The 21526-nt window shown below is 56.5% G+C and overlaps 8 protein-coding genes across 8 annotated transcripts; 3 read left to right on the plus strand and 5 right to left on the minus strand.

Moving 5' to 3' along the window:
• Positions 1 to 2267: 2267 nt before the first annotated feature.
• SLS55_009579 (uncharacterized protein) lies at positions 2268 to 5576 on the minus strand (the record flags this gene model as incomplete). The annotated part of the gene is made up of 1 exon (XM_066780977.1): positions 2268 to 5576. The coding sequence occupies one exon, from the start codon at positions 5574 to 5576 to the stop codon at positions 2268 to 2270; it is 3309 nt and encodes a 1102-aa protein (XP_066628923.1).
• Positions 5577 to 7496: 1920 nt separating this feature from the next.
• On the plus strand, positions 7497 to 9132 carry SLS55_009580 (uncharacterized protein; the record flags this gene model as incomplete). The annotated part of the gene is made up of 2 exons (XM_066780978.1): positions 7497 to 8919; positions 9011 to 9132. The coding sequence occupies 2 exons, from the start codon at positions 7497 to 7499 to the stop codon at positions 9130 to 9132; spliced, it is 1545 nt and encodes a 514-aa protein (XP_066628924.1).
• A 2077-nt stretch (positions 9133 to 11209) lies between these two features.
• Positions 11210 to 12383, minus strand: SLS55_009581 (uncharacterized protein; the record flags this gene model as incomplete). The annotated part of the gene is made up of 3 exons (XM_066780979.1): positions 11210 to 11947; positions 12006 to 12277; positions 12335 to 12383. The coding sequence occupies 3 exons, from the start codon at positions 12381 to 12383 to the stop codon at positions 11210 to 11212; spliced, it is 1059 nt and encodes a 352-aa protein (XP_066628925.1).
• Positions 12384 to 13176: 793 nt separating this feature from the next.
• On the minus strand, positions 13177 to 13724 carry SLS55_009582 (uncharacterized protein; the record flags this gene model as incomplete). Its single annotated transcript, XM_066780980.1, has 2 exons — positions 13177 to 13587; positions 13710 to 13724. The coding sequence occupies 2 exons, from the start codon at positions 13722 to 13724 to the stop codon at positions 13177 to 13179; spliced, it is 426 nt and encodes a 141-aa protein (XP_066628926.1).
• Positions 13725 to 14259: 535 nt separating this feature from the next.
• Positions 14260 to 15873, plus strand: SLS55_009583 (uncharacterized protein; the record flags this gene model as incomplete). Its single annotated transcript, XM_066780981.1, has 2 exons — positions 14260 to 14733; positions 14806 to 15873. 2 exons carry the CDS (start codon positions 14260 to 14262, stop codon positions 15871 to 15873), a joined length of 1542 nt encoding a protein of 513 aa, XP_066628927.1.
• A 30-nt stretch (positions 15874 to 15903) lies between these two features.
• SLS55_009584 (uncharacterized protein) lies at positions 15904 to 16829 on the minus strand (the record flags this gene model as incomplete). Its single annotated transcript, XM_066780982.1, has 2 exons — positions 15904 to 16467; positions 16821 to 16829. 2 exons carry the CDS (start codon positions 16827 to 16829, stop codon positions 15904 to 15906), a joined length of 573 nt encoding a protein of 190 aa, XP_066628928.1.
• Positions 16830 to 17071: 242 nt separating this feature from the next.
• SLS55_009585 (uncharacterized protein) lies at positions 17072 to 17757 on the minus strand (the record flags this gene model as incomplete). The annotated part of the gene is made up of 3 exons (XM_066780983.1): positions 17072 to 17208; positions 17259 to 17467; positions 17513 to 17757. 3 exons carry the CDS (start codon positions 17755 to 17757, stop codon positions 17072 to 17074), a joined length of 591 nt encoding a protein of 196 aa, XP_066628929.1.
• A 985-nt stretch (positions 17758 to 18742) lies between these two features.
• Positions 18743 to 19354, plus strand: SLS55_009586 (uncharacterized protein; the record flags this gene model as incomplete). Its single annotated transcript, XM_066780984.1, has 2 exons — positions 18743 to 18748; positions 19052 to 19354. 2 exons carry the CDS (start codon positions 18743 to 18745, stop codon positions 19352 to 19354), a joined length of 309 nt encoding a protein of 102 aa, XP_066628930.1.
• Between the last annotated feature and the right edge of the window lie 2172 nt (positions 19355 to 21526).

The raw sequence follows: 21526 nt of genomic DNA on the forward strand, positions 1-21526 counted from the left end.
CGGCGGCTAGAGGCGGACTGGGTGCGTTTTCGCAGAGGGTGCTGGGTGGGAGAAAATCCCCTACCGCACGACAGAGGGGCGGCAGCGGTAAGGATTCGGGTTGATGTACTGGGGGAATTGTCTCGCTGGGAGACGTGTCTCTTTTGGGCCGGGGTTGGGGCTGCAGGGTGCGCGACGGTAGGCTGTCCTTGGCCCGATCGACGGCAGCGGCGGCCTGATCCCTGCATCGCTAATTGGAACGCCCTTCACGTGTGGGCCGTCCGAAGCTCATGCCAACCTTTCTTTCCACCTCCAGTCTAAGCGCTGCCCATAAATGTCATGATAACGCGTCAATTGGCTGGTCTTCGCCTCGCGGCCAGGCTACATGCGGCCAAGCTGCCTGGTCTCCGTCCGGCTGTCAGGAACAGGCTGCCAGGCCTGCGGCTGTCTTCCAATGCCGCCAAACCCCAAGCTCCAAAGCCTGCTGTAAATGCGCCCAAGGACTTTGCCGCGAACCCGGATAAGAAACCCCGTCAGTACTCCCATTCCACACGAAATACTGGAGCAGCGGTTCTGACAGAGTAAACCCCAGTGTTCCCCGAGCGTCTTTTGATCTACAATGCCGGAACGGGCAAGACGACCTGGATCGCCTTCACAAAGCTGGGCACAGTCGTCTTCTTCGCCTTCGGTTGCCTGGTGATAGCACCTCGCCTCCACGCGCATCCAGACTCCCCGTGGTGGGCAGCTCCTGCTGGTACGTACTGGCCCGCCCCTTCCCTCCGTCGCATTTTCGAAATTTTCCTTCCTGAAGCTCGACATCTTCGTACTCTAATGTCGAGCTTTGACCGGCCCCACTTCCTCTCCTTCTTCCCGCCATCGAAAATCGATCATCGTCCACTCAGTCGACAAACAAACCGCACCACCGTTGTTACGGCCATGGAACTCTGCCCTGCCCTGCCCCGTCCAAACCCACCCACCACCACCAACCAACCCAACTGACCCTTCTTCTCCCCCCACCCCACCTCAACCCCAAAAACCCCAACAAGAGAAGAAAGAAAGAAAGAAAACTAACCAAAAAAAACCCCCCAGCAATCCTCCTAACCCCCCTCCCCCTCATCATCACCGCCGCCCTCACCTCCCCCTTCGTCAACTCCATCTACCTGCACCTCCCCCACTACGCCCGCCAGTCGCGCCCGCTGCTCCACCGCTTCGCCGCCGCGCCGCCGCCCGACAGCCTCCTCGACATCCGTACCGTGCGCCTCAACGGCTTCTGGAAGACGACCGGCACCACCGTCGGCGAGCTGCGGGTCCTGCCGCCACGACGAGGCTTCTGGCACGGGTTGGCGAATGTGGAGAGGGTGCCGAGGGTCGCGAACGCGAACGGGAAGGTGATGAAGAAGGAGAAAAAGGGTCTCTTGCAGCGGTTTGCGACGCTTTTCGTTGAGCCGAGGCGGCGGTTCTATATCAATCCGGCGGAGGGGTCGAGGAGGAGTAAGGAGCCGGGCGTGGTGGAGTTGGTGATGAAGGCGGTGGAGAAGCAGCAAAGTAAGTATAGTAAATGAGATGGTTCCGAAGCGGAAAAGAGATGGCATGGCCCCATTTCATCGTCTGTTTCTTAGGAAAGGAAAAGGGCAACACGCCGGTTCACAAGATGGTCGAGCCAAAAGGGACTGTTGTTTCAACATTGATTTCTAAGTACTCACTGCTACCTGGTGAGGGATGAACAATTGAAAAGGGAAACGCTCACTTTTTTGCCTATTGCATCTGCATACTATACCAAAAGCCTACACTACTACTACCTATGTACCAACCGACCCAAACAACCAGCATCCGTGCAAGGTTTGATGCTTGTGTCCCAGGGATGTCCCAGGGATGTCCCGTCTGCCGGGTAGAAACGGTTGATATCTTTCTCAATCTTTCATTAAGTCGTTCGTGACCGTGTCGTGCTTTTCAAGAATTTGAAAAAGCAGGACCCAAAAGCAGCAAACAGATTCTGCTTGAGCAAAAAACAAACGAAACACGCTTGTAAGGAAAAGAAGGAAAGCAAAAGAATACAAAGGGCAAACTTCAAAGTGCCTTCGAAAGGAGAATCTAACCAAAAAGTGTTGCCCCAAGGATAAGGCACGCCAGGCCAAATCGATGTTTTCCAAGAAAGGGACAATAAAACGCTCAGTAGGTGGAAGAAGGGGATACGCGCCAAGGTAGGTTATACCAAACAATCAACAATCTGAAGCCTCGGCTTGGCCTTCCGTAAGTTGCTCATGCCATCGTGAAATGAATCTTCATCTTCACAGGGTCTCCTCCTCCAGCATGTCGTCGTCATCCGCGACACCAATGCCAGAGTCGAACTGACGCCTACCCCTACGAGCAGGGCCGCCCTGCTTCAAGGCATTGACCCTATCGTCAAGGCCCACCGGCCGCATATCCTCCACATCGCGCATGACGGCTTCGGAGTTTTCGGCATGCCTGTCGCTGATGTCCCGAGCATCCTCGGCAGCATTGAGGAAGCTTTGCGCGAGGGTCGCCATCGTCTTGCGGCTGGACAGGGTTTGCTCGCGGAACTTCCTCTTGAGATCCTCGACTTGATTCTCAAGGGCGGTGATTGACGTAAGGCGGTCGTCAGCAAGGAGCTGGAGCGACTCAAGCTGCTCGTTCTTCTTGTTGATATCTGAAGTGTACTTGTCTTCGCGCAGCTCGAGTGCACGCCTGAGCCGGTCGATCTCGGCCTCATTGTTCTCGATTTTATGGCGCAAAGAGTCGATTTCGCTCGCGTGCGTGCTCTGCTGGTCAAGCATTTGGACAGCAGCGTCCTCGACGCGATGTTCGAGACTGGTGCGTTGTGTCTCAAGAGCTTCGATATCGGTGCGGGCGGCATCCATCTCCTCGGTGAGTTCGACAATACGAGCCTCCTTCTGTTCGACCTCACGCTTGTGGGCCTCCTCGTTCTCAGCAGCCTCCGTGCGGAGCTGCTCAATGAGCTGACCCTTCTCATTGATATCGCTGTTCAGGATGGCAATGTCATCGTGGAGAGCTTGAATTTCCTCAGCCTTCCGGTCGGCAAGGTCATTGTACTCCAGCCGGAGTTGGATGAGATCTTCCTCAAGCTTGTCAACCCTCTTTTCCAACTCCGAGATCAGGTCGTCCTTCTCAATCGTCATGACCTCGATGTTCTCCTCGGTGTCGTGAAGCTTAGACTGAAGTTCCGCAATCTCGGCATTGCGATCCGCGAAGACCTGCTCAGCTGCCTCCCGGCGGGCGATTTCAGTCGCGATGTCCTGGTTGTACTGTTCCTCACGCTTGGCAGCCGTGTCTTGCAGGTCGTCAATGACAGCCTGCTTCTGCACTTGGAGCTCGAACAGCTTCTGGCGGAGCTCGTTCGCATGATGGCCGGCATCGTGGATACTTTGCTCGAGCTCAGCAATCTTGTCATCCTTCTCTTCAACTTCAGCGATGGCAGCTTCAAGTTGCTCCTGCTCAGTTTCTGCAAGGTTGCGCATATTCTCCAGTTCGCCGCGAAGGTCTTCCAGATCACCCTCGGCATCTTCGACCTTCCGTTCGAGCTCGGCGATTGTGGCGTTCTTGTCATCAAGCTCCTCTTCGGCAGTCTCTCGCTGGGTCCTTTCTGAATCCCTGAGCTCTTGGAGTTCGACCAGGTTCTCACGGAGTTCCTCCAGATCCGTCTCAGCAGCCTCGACCTTGGTCTCGAGCTGGGTGATGAAGGAGGTCTTTTCGTCGATTTCCTGCTCGGCCTGCTCGCGATGGAGTTGCTCGGTTGCCAGCTTCTGCTCGAGCTCAGCGATGGCGGCGGCATGTTCCTCCTTCAGCTTCTCCAGAGCGTCTCGGGACTCCTCCTCAACCCGACCGATGAGTTCTTGCAACGAGGCCACCTCCTCGCGGGAACTATTGATCTCCTCCTTCAGGCGCTCGCCCGCGCGTTCTTGCTCTGTCAGCTCAACCTCCATCTCATCCATCTTGTTGTCCTGGTCGATGATCTCGGCATCGCGCTCGTCGACCGCCGCCTTGTACGCTTCCAATTCTTCCTCAAGCTCTATGATTTCCTTGGTCTTCTTCTCGCTGACCACATCAAGCTCGTGCCATTGACCCTCCAAGGTCTGCCTCCTCTCCTCAAACTCGGCCATCTTGCTGACGAGACCTTTGTTCTGGTTGTTGAGAATGTTGTTCATTTCTGATTGCTGGCGTGCCTCGCCAACCTTCTCGTTGACCTCGTCTCTCAGACCCCTCAGCTTCTCGATCAGTGAATAAATCATACCACCATTCCCAAGCTGAGTGACTGGATCGCCGGGACAAATGGCCTCGACTTCGTTGCGCACATGCTGGAAGGCGGAGCGGAGCGACGTAAGAACATCATATGCGTTGGCCTCAGGCTCGGTGAAGCCAAGCGTCTGGAGTTCAATTGACAAGATCTGCAGAGCAGCCTTGGCCTCAGACGCCTCCTTGCTGAGCTCGGCAATGGCATTCTCGAACTGCTGGATCTGGATTTCGTGATTCGGGTCGGGAACATCAGCAGCGCCATCGGTCTGAGTGCCTTCAGCAATGCCGTCGTCATCATTCTCGTCCGCATCGGGGAGTTGAGAGAGTTCCTTCTGCAAATTAATATCCTCAGGTTCAATCAGCATGAAGCCGTCGTTGTCATCGGCGTCCGAGGCCGGACCACCCATGCCCGCATCCATGTCGATATCCTCGTGAGGGTCTTCCTCGATGGTAGCAAGTTCACGCTCGTGGCGCTCCCTTTGCTCCGAGATTTCGTTCCTCAAGTTATCCAGCTGATTTTCAAGGGCCCTGACCTTCTCGTTTTCCTTTTCCCTGTCTGCGTCCTGCACCTCGATAGCGAATTGACGCTGGACCTCGATCTCGTAGAGAAGGTCGTTCAGCCGCTTGTCCTTGGCTTGAAGCTCCTCACGGAGACGCTGAAGCTCACGCCGGGCACGGGCATCCTCGCGTTTATGCTCATCGATATTGTTCATCTCCTCGCTGAGGCCAATGCGGCGAAGTCTCCTCCGCTTGCGATCCTCCAGAACAGCACGGAGCGGAGTAAATTGTACCATACCCCCATCGGGGGAAGCGGCGCCGAACGAAGCGGGCAGTGTTAGACGGCGGTTGGGCTTAGAAGAAATGCGGACGTTGGGGGTGACGGGGCCGCCGAAGGAGGACCTGTGGGTGGGCGTTGCGGATGGGATGGGCGGGCCGGGGTCTGAGAACCGAACGCGACGATGGGTCTGCTGCGGCGGTGACTGCGGCTGAGAATCAACGAGGATGGACTCTGGTTGAGCAGGCGGGCTCCGAGGCTCGTGGTCGGCTGCCTCCTGAAGCTCCTGGGAGAGCTGGTCATGGTGGCTGACGGAGACGCGCTTGACGCGCTTCTTACGCGGACGCTGCTGCTCCGGGTCGGAGCCAGCGTTCGACTCCTCATGGACGCTGGCCAGGTCGGACTGCTGGGTCGAGTCGCGGCGGGAGCGATCGTCGTCGACGATGGACTCGGTAGAGGTGCGTCTCTTGCGGCCCCGCGGGCCGGGCTGCGACGAGCTGGGCGGGTTTTGCAGGCCAGCAGCGGCGGACTTCCTGGAAGGGCGACCCATGTTGTTTACCTCGCTGCGTTGTGGTGTGGGCAGGCTCTGGGGTAGGTAACAGGGCGCGGAAGGACCGGCGTGTGGGGAGCAAAGATGCCAGGTGGAGAGGGTCGGTGCCCGCGAAATGTTTTTGCGAGGGCGAGTGGGGTTGTTTTTGCTAGGCGGCAGCTGGGAAGAGGAGATGATGGATTGTGACGACGGCGGCAAATTAGAAGTGCGGGCGTGGCTGGCGCTTGCCCCCAGTCTTGTTTCCTGTTCGTTCCGTCGTCCAGGGAACAGCAAGCCTCGGATCGCACAGGTGCGTCATGCGTAACGCGAAACTGTCGCGGGGCTTCCTGACGAGGGCAGATGCGTTTAAAAGGCAGGCACAGCTGACTGCAGCCGCCGTCTGCGCGTGCGCCGTAGGATGCCGTTGTTTCAACGCGTCTCAACCATGGGAGCCGCGACCGTGCGTGTCCGAGCGCGTGCTTGGCTCTTTTTCAGCCACTCGCAGCCCCAGCCCCCTCCAGCTTCCCCTCCCACGTTTGCTGGCAATCCCACTCTGCTGCATATGGGGCTCTGTGCGTGTATAGCAAAGATAGCAATGTGGTCAGGACGCCTACACCGCTCGCGGTCGCCGAGAATGTTTGGCCGGCCCAGAACGTTCTGGGGCTCTTCATGGGGAGTTGAATCCACAATCTAGACGTAAATGTGCGCATTCAAAACGTATATTTGTGTCTGGATCTTGTATTCAACTGCCTATAAACACAATGATTCCGCTTCCGGTAGGCATGTACGAGTACGAAGGGATGCTTCCCAACGCGCGAGACGCAACATTCTGCCTGCTGCCAATCATCTTGGCATGGATGGAATCCGGCGCTGAGTAAGAACAAGGCGTCTATTTAAAGCGCGACGAAGCGAGGCCATATATTAAATCTGCATGCATGTGAGCGATTTGCTCGGCATCGCTCCGGGCAACAGATCGGGCAACTGGCTGCATGCTCCGCTCGAAGCGATCATTCAGCCCCACCACGTCGGCCGGCCATCGTGACTTTCGTGCAGCCGTTTTCTGGCGTCGAATGCATGTGCGGACGTGATGCGTCGGTCCAGCGCGGCGAGGTCAGCCGGGCGCCGTTAGCTGGGGCGGCAGGCGGAACCCAGCCAACGGCGGGCCATGTCGCATCATGCCATCATCGCCGGCTGCTTCTCCGCAACCACCATCTCTCTCCTCACGTGCCCCCGCCTGTTCCGCCCCGATTGCGCTCTGAACCACTATCTCTCGACCGTCTGCTAGCCCTCCGCGCCGTTGTCGCTACCGCGTATCACGCCGCGTGTTTCACGACTCGACCCGCCCGGCATCGCGCCATCTCCAGCCGTCTCCAAGGCCTGGGCCAAGCTTCATTTCCCTCCAACCACAAGCATAAACGCCCGTCGACTCTGTCGCCCCAGAACCGCTACCCGGTGCCACCTTCCTTTCCGAACTTCGGCCCGCTTCCGAGGCTACCACGCCGCTGAATAGTAATAATCTTGGGCTTTGAGAGGCTCCTGCCGGCACCGTCGCCACCCTTGCAGCCCGCCATCAAGCTAGCCATCGACACCTGCGCCACGATAGCTTCTCTCCAAACCGCCCGTAGTGCTCCCAATCCCGGCGGCTATCTTGACCACCTGTGACGCCTCACCGCTTCGGGCCGAGATTGCATTGCTTGCTTCTATCATTTTCCTACTCTGCCTTGATTGATCAGCATTCCTGCATTCGTAGAAGGACCGGATATATCTGGCTCCCTGGCCCCATCCCGCCTGTTTATCCACGCATCAGGACCACGGCGGCGTCGTGCAGCGCGCAAAACCCCGCACTACAGCACGTCTGAGGCACAGGCCCCTCAGGCCACAGCCTCCTCCCGTATAAGACCAAGCGTTGTCGATCCAGGCCCATCGCCAACAAGAACGAGCATGGACGTCCCCAACCGTCCTTGCTCACCTCTCCTCGAACTACCCGCCGAGCTCATCCAGCAGGTTCTCTCATCGTTGCCACCGTCCGATTTATGCCGACTCTCTCGAACCTGCCGTTTGCTACGCAGCCATGCGAGCGATGAGCGGCTCTGGAAGCCCATCGTCCTCTCAAACACTCACTCCGTTAGATTTGATGCCAATCCACCGCGTTCGTGGCGGAAGCTTTTTCAAACCCACGAGCCGTATTGGTTCCTCCCGCGCCGAAAGTTGTGGTTTGCCGACACGGCGCACACCGGAAAGCTCGTCCTTGCCCGCTACAACCCCATTGAAGACTGCATAGAGGCCCACTCCATCGTTGCCGAGCGCCTCCCCAACACCTTTGAGCTATGGGAGCACAATCCCGAGGTCATCATCCACACCTTCTCGCCCAAAGTCCAGCTCGACCGCACCACGACCGTCGTCAGGCTCAACCGCGCGGCGTACAGCCAGCCCGCCGACGAAGGCAAACTTTTGCAGCGTGAGCTCGCCATGGAAGTCCACAATGACGCTGCTGGCCACGGTCTCTTCTCGCTGTTCATGCTGGCGCGGCCCGTTCCGTATGACATCGTCTCGCGCGGCAGCAAGGTGTGGCCGCCGCTCACCATCCCCGCCGCGCAGCGCACGCGCAACGAGAGCGTCACTCGCTTCCGCGGCACGGGGCACAAGCCGGCGCGGCTGGCCGAGCTCAGCGACACGACCTGGCGGCTGCGTAAGTGGATGTCCTTCTCACACCCCCACCCGTTGCAGAACAATGGCGCCGCTGTTGGTGGCGGCTTCACCACCGCCCGCGTGGGCGAGGACGTGACGACCTTCGCCTCGCTCGATCCTCAGCTGTACACACCTACCCCGCAAAAGCCCTGGCGTGGCATCTGGTGCGGCGACTACGCCGGCCACGGTTGCGAGTTCCTCCTCGTCCTCCAGCCCGACGATCCCGCCCCACTGCCCGAAGGCGCCATGCGCGCACTGGCACGCCGCGACAGCAGCGCCAGCACCGCTTCTTCGTCGTCATCCTCGGTCGGTAGCTGGGCCAGCGTCCAGAGCCACTTGCAGACCAGCGACGAGGACGACGAGGAGTTTGTCGACCTGGGCTCCACGACGGGGAGCTTGGATGCGAGCACTGCTACCGTCTTGGATGGCGATCAGTATCAGGCGCCAGAGCAGCATCGAGTGCGCGAGAAGAGAAGGCGGGAAGATGAGTTGTTTTCGGGCAGGATAGAGGCGGTCAAGTTGACGGGCGATCCGAACATCCCGCGGGGCGAGTACACGTTCATCGCGCCGGACATCGGACCGGAGGGTTTCGTGAGGACGGCGGAGGAGGAGATCTTCAGGGGGGCGAGAGTGGTGAAGAGTGTGGGGCATATTGCTGCGAGGGGCTATCGGGATGGTGAGTGTGATTCTTCACGCCATTGGTCTTTTCCGTTTTCGAGTTTCTTTGACTGAGCCGGGCGTGGGACACTGACGCTGTTTTTCCGCAGACGAGTTTATTTCTTCGCAACTGATCATGATCTCGCATGATCGCCTGGCGCAATACTGGGTCCCGTTCGGCCACATCTCGTTCTATCAGCGGGTTGATGTGGATGCTCTGCTGAACTCTTGAGGGAAAGCCGGTGGTTTCGAGGTGTAAATGGCTTGCGTTATACACAGATGAGCCACAGAGAAACTTTCCTTGGCGCGCAATGCGCTCCTACCTTCACCTTTCTATTTCAGTTTTCTTGTGCTGGCTAGAGCCGCACTTTCTCGTTTCATGAAGCCGCTTGATGCGTCAAGTTTTGCTTCATGTGCTGCATACTTTGCAAGTTTTAATGCTTTCGGTTTGGCATATACACTTGGTTGGGAACCCGCTTATACGTAAGGCATATCACTCGCGAGGGCTAATGGATTGCTACTTCTTCGTATGTCTCTCAACACTATCTTGTCGTCCTTGACCTTCCACTACAGAACGCGGCCACTACATTTTTCCGACCCGATCCATGCGGGATCATGTCTTCTCGGATTCCAAGTTCGTGGGTAGGCCGGCCGATCGCCTCCCTTGGCACGGGTACGAGACGTCACGCGCGGAGCTTCTCAGCCGTCTCGTGTTCTGTCAGGGGTGACCGACCTCCTAACGACTTGCGCAGACGCCTCGCATATATAAATCTACTGTGTCAGCCCGTTGCAGCAACAACAACCAGCGGCATACACTCTTCATGGGTGTATGCACAAGGAAGGAAAATGACTGCACTGGACAAAGACCTTGACTTGGGTGGGTGCCTCCTCAGGAACATTTGACTGTCCTCGCCGCGCCTTCGTTGTGGGCGAAGCTGGGTGTGAGCTCAAAGTGGCGTTGTGAGGGCTGCGGTGTTTGTTCGTGATGGTGAAGGGCGACGTTTTTGGGATGAGGTGATGAGATGCACAAGGTGGTGACGACGACGCTGATGATGATGATGATGATGATGAATGGGCAGACTGGTCTTGGTGCGGCGGAGCGGGCTGAGGCGGAAAAGAGGCCGGGGTTCCGGAGTAAATATGTCGGAGGTATTTGTCGTTAAACTGTAACCAGCTTCTCGTGTAAGAGACGAGAGCTGGATGTTCTCTCAAAACTCCGTCAGGCGTGCTCATTTTAAACCGAGCAGAGGACCATGGAATGCAGCCATTTGCATGTGCGGATGGACTGCAAGGGCGGTCACTTGTAACCGGGCCGTCAATCACGCGGGCGGTCCAGCCAGCTATCCGCAGACACGGACGTGCCAGCTGATATCGAGCCCCGACCATCATAACTCACTTGCCGTTGCAGCTCACCCCGGCTCACTGACAACTATATTTTTCCATCGATCTGATCGGTCTGCAGAGCTCCTTGCTGGAATCAACGGGCACTGGATCGCCGCCGCCTCCGCCCGATCTGCCTTCGTATCCAGATCGACCGCTCACACTTGTCACCGCTGCTGTCTAAGGAATGGACTCTTTCCCCCTTCTGTGGCTTCTTTTTTCTGATTTCGAGTCTGGATCCGTGCACAGAGCCGAGAGTAAGACCAAACGGATAAGTGGATGTAGATGCGGATGCTCAGCAATATGGGACAATGTTGAAGGTGGTCGCGGCTTAGTAGGTGAAGATTTCGCGCACTCCCGGAAAACGCTGAAGTCCAATGCAGTGGCCTTTTTCCGTTATGGCTCTTCCTGAGCACAGCGGTTCTGGTACCCGAGACACCGGGCCAAGTGCTGGCTCTTTTGCGAAGTATACAAGGGCATAGACGCTGCCTTCGGCTTTGAATCCGCGTAGGTGGGTATGTGGTGAATGATCAGGTCTGCCGGAGGAACTTCCCGGACCGAGTACCTGAATAGATCCCGCCACGTGTACAACAAACGTCCCACCACTTTTCGCCGTTCATCGGTGGTCGCCAGGACGTTCGACTTGCTACTCACGTTTCTCCATCAGTGGTACTTCCCAAGGACCGCGTGGGCTAAAGTGACGTTTACTCCTAAGAAACTCACTGGTTGCCGGGAATCCCTTTTTTCACAGACACCATCGACGTGCTGGGTGTACAATCACGGGTTGTTACCATTGTTGTTTGATCCTGAAGCGCTTCATCACTCATGCATGGTGATGAGGTAAATATGCAAGCCACACTTCAATTAGCGAACGGAAGCTTATACGTGATGGTGGGGACCATTTGTAGCCTACGTATGCTGCTCTCTTTCTATAGTTTGGCATTTCTCTCATCGAACCTTAGCTTCTCACCACTCACTAAACTGTGCTGAAGTGCTTGGCCAATAGCCACGGCCCTGACCGAGCTTTCGAGGCTCACAGGCAAAGGTGTGTTATCCAGGCAGCATGCAGTAAACTCTCTGGCCTCCGTAACGAACGCGTCGCTAAAGCGATCAAAGGAATGCCGGGGGAGCTCGCGTCTGGCTCCCAGCGAGTCGTGGACTTCGACATGGCTTTTCCGGCCCTGCATATTGACCCTCACAGAGCCCTTTTGGCAAATGACCTCGGTGGTATCTTCCTGTCCCGCCGCCATCATCCTCGAGCAATACAGCGTCGCGATCCTACCGCCATGCAACTCGACGGTAGCTATCGCATTGTCGCGATCGTTGATCGCTTCGAGGCCCGGATGCACGGCAGCAACCCCAACCGCTTGCAAGCTTTTGATCTTGCAGTTGTCCCCGAAGAACCAGAGCATGAGGTCGATGTCGTGGATGGAACAGTCGACGAAGATGCCGCCGCTGGTCTTGGCGTAGTTGACGAAGAAGCCCGACGAGTCGTGCAGGTCTGCAGTCTGGGACCGGAAAACAACGGGGCGGCCGTAGTCACCCCGTGCCATCTTCTCGTACGCGTCCCGGTACGAGGCGTCGAATCGCCGCGAGAAACCGCACATGACCTTTTGGTTGGGGTGGTTTCGGAGAGATCGATTGTAAGCGTCGACGACGGATTGGGCCTGCAAGACGGATGAACATCAGCAATAACGCATGCAGTATCAAAGGCTGGGCACTTACAACAGACACTTCGATGCTCAGTGGCTTTTCACACAGGACGTGGTAGCCTTTCTCAATCGCGCTCCGGGCTTGTGTTGCATGAACGGCAGTAGCACTGGCGATGACGACGGCCTGTAAATCCTCCTTCTCGAGCATCTCGTCGTAGTCTCGGTAGACGCGGACGCCGTCGAGCTCGTCCGCCGCCCATTTGCGTTCGGCCTCGTCGGGACTGCTCACCGCCACCACCGCCGCCCGAGGAGTGAGGGTATGGAAGTTGAGAGCATGCCGCTTGCCTGCTTCCTTGTTAGACAGTAGTCGGGTTACGGTTGTGGGACAAGAAGCTCACATACCCATCCGACCAAGGCCGGCAATACCGATTCGAAGTTTCTGGCCCGTCATGTTCGCAGCGACGGGGGCGGGCAAGGGACAGACAGACGAGAGCAGACACCGGTCTTCACATTGATGGGGAGAATCATCCATGTGCTTTAAAGAAAGTCGGTTGCATGTGCCACCGCGCGGTTGGCCAACATGTCGGATTTCGAGTGAATCGGAGGGGGCGTTCCGACCGAGTAGGTCTTTGCACCGAACCCCGCTCCGCTCTGAGGATGCCTTTCGGTCTAGCATGTTCGGCTGCCTGGAACGGCTGGAGTTGTCGGATAGGACATGCTGGGCGCAAACCCAGTCATGTGGTCTGTGACGGCAAGCCGTGCACGCACCAAGTGTGAGGTTCTCGGGGGTGGATTTCCGGGTGTGGGGAAATATCCACCCCACACGAGGCTGTCGCCCGTTGGCGTGTCAAAGTCGTCATTGGGGGCAAATGTTGCTCTTAGTCCGTGTCTGGGACGCGTCTTCTGGGCAGTTTCTTGGTTGGTGTACTGCAAACATATGTGAGCAGCAGCGCCAGAGGCAAGGCGAAGGCCAGCGGAAACAGCTCCGTGCTTTGAGGAAAAATAACTGAGTAGAGCATACTCAGCTATTTGAGGAGAGGTCTTAAACTGGTATGACAAAGGATGGCAAGTCACATTTCCAGTAGGATCGTGGCTCCGGGTGTTTGTTTTATGGCATCTGTGAATAAAGGATTGGACTACATGTCGATAGGATTGCTTGCTGAGAGAATAAAGCTCAACTACGTTGATATTCGCGTTGCTTGATCACATAAATTGGAGCTCTTAGATAGTTTGCGATGTGTCTGCTACAAGGCGGACCTTAACCCCATGAACTCGAAACCAACGTCCAGGACCTCGACAATGTTCCCCCAAGGATCGGCCAGGTAAAGACAGGTGATCTCGCCCTTCCCAGAAGGGTCTATCGTCCTTCCCACCCGCTTCCCCCCCTCGGCTTCGAATTTGACGGCGAGCGCTTCCGGGTCGGGGTCCGTGATACACACGTGGAAGAAGCCCCTCTGCGAATAGTCGAACACCTTCGCCTCCTTGAACTTCGGATCGACGAACTCGAATATCTCGAACCCGACGCCGTTCCCGGTGACCATCTTCGCGAGCTTCACTTCTTGTAGGTTTTCGGGGTAGATTTTGAAGATTCCGTCGTTCGGCTTCTCGGAGCGCTTGATGTGGACTACCTCGCCCAACAGCTTGAAGCCGAGGACCTTTGCATACCAATCAACTGTTGCTTGAGCATCCGAGACGGATACCCCAACATGATTGAATACTCGGTTGTATGTCCTCTGCTCGGGTCAGTGAGATTCCGAGATGTCGGGGCCAGACTTACTCTGCTCTGTGCCATTTCGGTGATGCGTAGATTTCTCGTTGACTGCTTTGATTCCGTGCAAGAACGGCTGGGAGGAAGAGAGGAACTACCTACGGTCAGTTCCTGGCGATATTATTTATCAGTGACCAGGCGATGCAAAAGACCTGGAATGGAGACCCATCCAAACGACTGAATCAATGGGCCAATCAGGTGGACTTCCGTTAGTGCTGATCAGTCATTCCGGTAGCCAATAGGAAACACTCCGTTCCTCGAGTCAAACCCATTTGCCGCCCCAAATCAAAGACTCGGGATTAATACCGCGAACGCTAACACCCCACAGAGCCCGAAGTGCTAGGGGTAACCATGGCACGCCACCCCAGATAATCCCCCATTCCCCGCATTGTTACGTCCCCAGAGAGCACGGACCGTGGGGAAGTGGCTCTGCCTTGGTTCAGCAGATGGCAACAATAACAGGATATAGCTTCACCGCATTGCCCCCCATCCGAGCTGCCAAACATCCGATCTCGACCAAGTCCCCCGGTCGGTGCCCATCCCCAACCCAACCTCCACAATGTTGTTCGACAAGATGCAGGGCGACGCGTTGCGGTACAGCATCACGGCGGCGTGCGGCTCTGGCTTCCTGCTCTTCGGCTACGACCAAGGCGTCTTCGGCGGGCTGCTCAGCAACAAGCTCTTCCTCTCCACCTTCAACAACCCCAGCTCGACGATCCAGGGCCAGATCGTGGCGACGTACGACATCGGCTGCATCGCGGGCACGGTGGTGTCGATGCTGTGGGGCGACAAGCTGGGCCGCCGCCGCTGCATCCTCATCGGCTGCATCATCCTCATCGTGGGCGCGGTCTTGCAGACGGCATCCTACTCGCTCGCGCAGATGATCGTCGGCCGCATCGTCGCCGGCGTCGGCAACGGCATGAACACCATCGCCATCCCCATCTGGCAGTCCGAGACGGCCAAGGCGCAGCATCGCGGCAAGCTGATCGTGCTCCAGCTCGTCACGAACATCTTCGGCATCGTCATTACAAATGTGAGTTCTGGGCCCGAAAAGGGAGAGAGAGAGAGAGAGAGACATGAGCTGATGCAGTGTATGACTCAACAGTGGATGAACTTTGGCTTCACCTACATGCCCGACAGCCCGCTGAGCTGGCGCTTCCCGCTCGCCTTCCAGTGCTTCTTCGCCCTCGTCACCATGGCCATGGTCACCGTCGCGCCCGAGTCGCCGCGGTGGCTGGTGATGCGCGACCGCGTGCCCGAGGCGCAGCGCATCCTCGCGCGGCTCGCATCCAAGCCCGAATCCGACCCGTCCGTCGTCGACGAGGTCCACCACCTCGTCGCCGCCGTCAACCACGAGGCGGGCGCGCAGCGGGCCGTCACGACGAAAGAAGTCTTCAGCAACGGGCCGCAGATGACGTTCCGGCGCATCCTGCTGGGCGCGGGCACGCCCTTCTTCCAGCAGATGGGCGGCGTCAACGTCATCGCCTACTACCTGCCGGTGGTGCTGGTGCGGTCGTTCGGCATGACGGACCGCATGGCGCTGGTGCTGTCGGCGGCGGATTCCATGTCCCTCATGTTCTGGGGCGCCGTGGCCGCCCTGCTCATCGACCGCGTCGGCCGGCGCCGGCTGATGCTGTGGGGCGTGGCCGCCAGCGGCGTGTGCTTCGCGCTGGTGGCCGTGGGCTTGCGGTACGGCGGGCCCGACAGCGACAACAAGGCCATGTCCATCTTCGCCGTCGTCTTCATCTTCATGTACTACGTCTTCTACGGCCTGTCGCTGCTGTCCATCCCGTACATGTTTCCGGCCGAGATCAACTCGCAGCGCATGCGCAACATCGGGACTTCCATCGCGACGGCCGTCAACTGGACTTTCGTCTACGTCGTCGTCGTCATCACGCCGACGGCCATCGACAGCATCGGCTGGAAGTACTATCTCGTCTATGCCGTCTTGAACTTTTGCTTTGTGCCAATCATCTGGCGCTGGTATGTCGAGACGGCCAACCTGTCGCTGGAGCAGGTCGATCGGCTGTTCGAGATCAAGTACGAGGGCGGCAAGGACACGAGCTGGAAGCAGGCGACCAGGCTGGCGCGCATGGAGACGCCCGAGGTGGTCGAGGAGAAGATGCGGGCGACGGAGCATATGGAGGTCGTGCAGGCTGGGGAGAAGCAGTGATGGATTACTCTTCCTGCAATCTATACATACCTAGATCAAATCAACAGAGTCTTGACCCATGTCAAACGGAAGCTCGGCAACGAACCAGTCCAAGCCCAAGCCCATCTCGACGTCGAGCGGGTTGCCACTAACGCCGTGCGTCGTGCCGACAGGTCGCGAGTCGGACGCCAGCATCTGGCGCAGTTGCTCCTCCATCTCGGGCCCGTCCAAATCCGCCGTCCGTCTCCGCTTCCCCAACGCACTTTCCCCAGACGACGACGCCGCCCTTGGCCGCCGTGCGGCCGAACGGCCGCGCAGCTCCCACTGCCGCTGCAGCAGCAGCAGAAAATCCCTCGCCCTCCCCGCGCTCTCCCACGACGCCCCAAACTCCTCCAGTGCGCGGAAACAGGCGCTGAGATGCTGTCCCGTCGCGCCGTCCCGGTAGTACCGTGTGATGTTCGCGAAGATCAGCAGCAACGCGGCCGAGCAGACGATACCAACGGCTTGCACGCTGATCCGGCGGAGCGCGTAGCGCCTCTCGTACAGTCGAATCAGTTTTGCGATCGAGAGCGCCGAGTCCATGCACATCATGCGCGCGTGGTCGGAGCCGGGGCCCTGCGGGGGAAAGGGTTGGACGTAGGTGCGGGACATGTAGGGCCGGTGCGCGTGGATGATATTTTGGTGGTACTGCATGCTATTGTGGGCTTGATCAGCACTGAGAGGGTGTGACGGGGGTGGGTGGCGCACTGTAGGAGGAGGATGTGGGGGAGATGGTGAGTCTGAATGTCATCGACGTCGACGCGCAGGTCGGGTGGGAGGTTGTCCTTCCATTGCAAAAGTCGCGCTACCGTGTCTGCGTTTATCTCTTGGAGTGTCTTTATCGTCATCTTTAGGTTTCCGTAGCTATAGGAATTCTTGTCAGAAAGTCATGGTGAAGTGTCCATGTCAACTTACAGGAGGTAGCCGACAGGCGCCATGATTTCCGCCAATGTAACACGTTGCCGGTGTAGCTCTTTGACGTGATCAGGCAAGACAACATGCGAGTTTTTTGATCCGGGGGAAGTATATGGCGTCCACTGTTTACCAGCGTATGCCCCAGCGCTCGGTTTAGAGACGGTGGCGCCCTCCATATTGATGCGGAATGGTCTGCCTAGATGAAAACCCCATGTACTGGGTGTCATCGGTCAAAATACGTGTGGGGCACCTCGGCGTTGGAAACTTACTGATCGACGACATAAGTTCCCCAGAAGGCATCCTTTCGCAAATCCGCTTCAGCTTGGCTTAAAGATCCGTTTGCGACGTAAGGAGTCATGTCAACATGCAACCCCAAATCGAAAGCCAACCGCATGGCCATTCCTGCAGCGCATTAGAAACAACGAAGGAGATGGATGGCATGTCTGGCTTACCGCTGTAAAGCCAGCCGCGTGAGTCTCTCTTGCAGCCGACTTCATGGCTGCTGAGTACAGCCATGGCCTGGACGGTGGCAACGCAAGGGGAGTCCAACTCAATCTCAAGCAATGCCTTTGCTCTGTCTGCAAAGAAGTCGGCGAGAGATCGGGGGAAGGTAACGAAAGTTGGGTGATGACGAGTGTCGAACGCAGCACCCAAGGCGCATCTTTGTCGTGTCAGCATCGGTAACAGCTGGCAATCGAGCACTCACATTGCATTTTGCAAGGCCTCAGAGTAGTACGGCGTATCGTTCAGCTGCTTCCAACTGGCCTTGGCAGCTTCAAACATGTCCCTGGTCACGACATGAAGCGCCGGGTCTTGCCAAGCAAAGTAGAGGCTAACCAGGTGATCCTCCAAAGCTTGGGGCACTTCTTTCGCCAACCCAAGACGGTTCAGGTAGTCCTGACCATCGTTCCGGACGGTGCGATGCAAAGTGAAGGTGTTAGGGATGGGCATTTTGGCGAGGTTGAAGTTTGAGGTTGGGCCGTAGTAGTGGATGCGCCCGCCAGGTCCGATTTGCAAAGACCCGATTCTCTCGGAAAGCTGGTCGACGAGAGCCTCTGTACTGTCGGCATCGTCGTTGTGGCCCTCGACGTACTGTGATTCCTGGGAATGATGCGTTTGTGCCGGTTCGGATATGGCCGCTTCTTCTTCCGGGAACGGAAAAGGCTGATCCTCGCGGTGGTCCCAATTCCAAACGGCCTCAGAGACAAAGCAATCTTCAGATTGTGGTCCGGTCGGAACTCCAGTCGCAGTCACATCAGTCGTGGGATTGATTTGGCTCCACTGCGGTGGTGAGACGGGTGATGGGTCAACTACCGGCAGACGATCGCTCGCAGCGTCAGACCGGCGGGGAAGGTGCGCCGGAGAGCCATCGTTCGGAGCGAGGTTGCTCAGGATAGTGAAGGGAAGTCGCTGGTGAGCCAAGACTCGCAAGAGGGTGGCATGTTCGTCGGCGCCCATGGAAGGGGCCTCAAGCGAGTGGTCGGAAATGAAACGACAAAGTTGGTCGATGTGAGCGGAGAGTAGTTCGATTGCAAGCCTCAGGGTGAGCTTCCGTTTATCATCAGCAGCTTGGTAGCTGCACCCTCTTCCTTTTGATTTGCAGTTGGAGCAAGACGGAGAGGCGCCATCGCACTGCCAGCCGGATCAATACCTCGCGTTGCCTGACTGCGTCGTATCTCACCTTGACTTTGCTCTCTCGGCACCACACGCAGGCGGTCGTGACATGAACTCTTCGTGAGCCGGATGATATCGAGGTCATGGTAGTTGTCTCGTTTTCGGATTGCGGGGAAGTAGCCATCTGATCCAATCCTACGTCACGCTAAACCCTCGCTTATGAATTCCACGCCTTCCATTGGCCCATTCATTAGAAATACATCATCCCGCGTCAGCCCGTCCAAGCCCATCGCGCTTTCCAATATAGCTATCTCTTAACATGATGAGGGTCCACCCAACCCCGGTACATGGGACCCTGTTGAGTGAAACACTAACACAACTGTGTCATACGTGTTCAACTGTTGCAAAGCAAAAAGCACAGCCGCTGCACTTGATTGCAGTGCGCGTAACATCCCTTATATTGCAACATCTTTACACAACTCCGAAGATGCCTAGCGAGCGTACAATACGTGCGCACGAGAAGGCTTGGGTGGAAGCGCGTCTGGGTCCCGCACCACCATCCCGATATGCACGCCTTCACATGATGCAAAACGACGACTATAACAACGCTACCCGGGAACACCAGTCGCAGGATTCGCAGGCCAGCAAGGCGAAGAAGCAGCAGAAGGCTGTCAAAAGGGCTCAAGATGAACAGCTCAAGCGCGATGCCGAGGAACGTATTGCTGCTCGTAAGGAGGAGCAGGAGCAGACACGAAAGAAGCGCAAGCGCGTTGTTGAAGAAGAGCAGGATGAACAGGATGAGAGCGAGCAGGAGCTGCTTGTAAAGAAGAAGGCAAGGAAGAGGGCGAAGAAGCCTGTGGAGGAGCCTGTGGAGGAGGTGGTGGTGGTGAAGGAGGGCTTGCGCAGGAGCAGCAGGACGAAGAAGAGTCCCTGAGGGAACACTTCTTCATGCTCTGCCTTTCGTCATACTGAATTGGAAGCAATCTCGTTGTGTATTGGTGGTTTTACCGCAAAAAGAGCACAGGCTCTGGAAACGTACATAAGAACTACGGATCTACTATCATTCTTGCGGGTAAAACCGTGAAACCTGTTACATTTACCAACATTCCTGGCAAATACGGAAATATGTAACGGTCGTTGGCACCCTACTTTACGAAAAGTTGAAACTATGAGAAGACCACTGTTAAAGCATGGTTCCTTTTCCCTTACGGTTACAGTGTCTTCCACACGGAAACTCATTGCATGAACGAGTGAGGCGAGCAAGACCTGAATAGATATAGGCAACGTATAAGTTGGAGGGCACAGGGAAGCCCTTGTGATCGTGCCCGTCGTGTTCTGACTTCACGTTCCTCCGTTCCCACGTGAAATGTTACACCCGCGACCCTCTCTCGTGGACATGGTGTCACCGTTTCTTCTTAAGGCTACAAATACGGCGCGCTTCGAATGAGTGTTAGACTAGTTGGAGAAGAAACCGTTAGGCCTTGTTGGCTAAATCAATTAGTGGAAAAGAAATGGTACTGTTGGCGGTTTTCCAGCGCAAGCAATTCCACGACAGTCTTCCGGCCGGTCGAGCGTCTTGGGCAGAGTATCGCCTGATGCGCTGCACCGTCAATAGAAGGTGATGAGAAGCATTATCTTTCTGGTACACTGCATAACCACAATGTAACTCCAAAGCGACTATTACCCTTCGGTGATAGTTACATCTTGGCACAAAATATGGTGATATGTTGCAAAAAAGATTTTTCGGAAACCGCTCCGCCGAGCATATGTTGAATGCAGCTAGGTTTGGTGCCGATTTCTACAGGAAAGGGAGGTCAATGTCTTGCCCGTGTAAAGTCCACGCGTTCACTTACAGCCACTGCTATGGACACGCGTTTGAAATTTTCGTGATGGTTATACAAAAGAGCCGGCACACTATTCCCAGAACCACCATTCACGAAAGGCTTCTGTCAGCAACTGCAAGATGTTTCCTCAGACGATGAACTCGCAAAGGGTTGAGACGCCCATGTCACGCTGTTGCTGGGACCTGAACACAGGGGCATTCTGGATTCATTATAGAACTGAGGGCAGATTAGTGGGACATCAAGGGCATCCATTGCACGCCAGCGCCTTTTTCCGTTGCCGGAGAACAGCATCGATCTGTAATGGTGAAGAATGGGAGGGGAGCGAGATAAGGTGATGATGCTCCTCATCCTATATGTGTGGTAGGGCTCATCGGTGACAGTGACCACTTGTTAAGAGGGAGAAAGGGTAAAACAAACAGACTCAAGAGAATCCAAACAAGTCGAATGGTCGTGATTGAATTCGAAAGAACAGTTTCGATGAAATATCCTTTGTCAGTACTGAGGGAGCACCACCGCCACATTCCGCAGAACCAAAGCTCCACCAGAAGCCAGCATTTTATACCGCACATTCCCGCTTCCTTCCCCCACGTATTCACCTGAGCTATCTCCACGTGTCACAGGCCGCCATCATCGCGCATTCATCAATCCGCGCAAGTGCTCTGACCTCCTTGCCTTGCCGACACATGATTCGACCCACGTGCAGGCTACCAACACGTGGCGGACCGGGCATGCGCGCGGGCGACGTCACGAGCACCTTCAAATTCTGTAGAGATATTGCATACATATATCGCTTGCTTGCGACGTTTCAAAGCGAGGGCACAGATCGAGCGTCTTCTGATGATCGATGGCCATTACGGAAGATTAAAGCCTACACAAATTGCGAACTGGTCTCCGGCTTCTTCGCTCGGGCAACAACCTTAACTACTTGGGGCAAAGAACTCCCCACGATTGACTCGCGCATCCGCGACTTTGGACACATGTCCGGCCCATCATTAACACGGGCTGGTGGAGATGAAGATTGATTAAAAGTGGTGGGGCTCCGCGTTATGATGTAATGCAGATCCTCTCCAGCCGTCCACTTGACGTCAGTCCTCGCGGATATTTCCCTTTGCGCTCGAAAGCGATCGCCGACGGGCACTCCTTCCCTCCCAGTATTGAGAGTCAATGAATGTCCTGTAAGTCTTGAGGGAGCCTCCAGAAGACGTCATTGTGGACATGTCACTGCACCAACGGGAGCCCGATTTATATCCATTTTGCGTGCA

This window comes from Diplodia seriata (assembly GCF_021436955.1).
Source record: "Diplodia seriata strain FDS-637 chromosome Unknown scaffold_10, whole genome shotgun sequence".
Lineage (NCBI taxonomy): Eukaryota > Fungi > Ascomycota > Dothideomycetes > Botryosphaeriales > Botryosphaeriaceae > Diplodia > Diplodia seriata.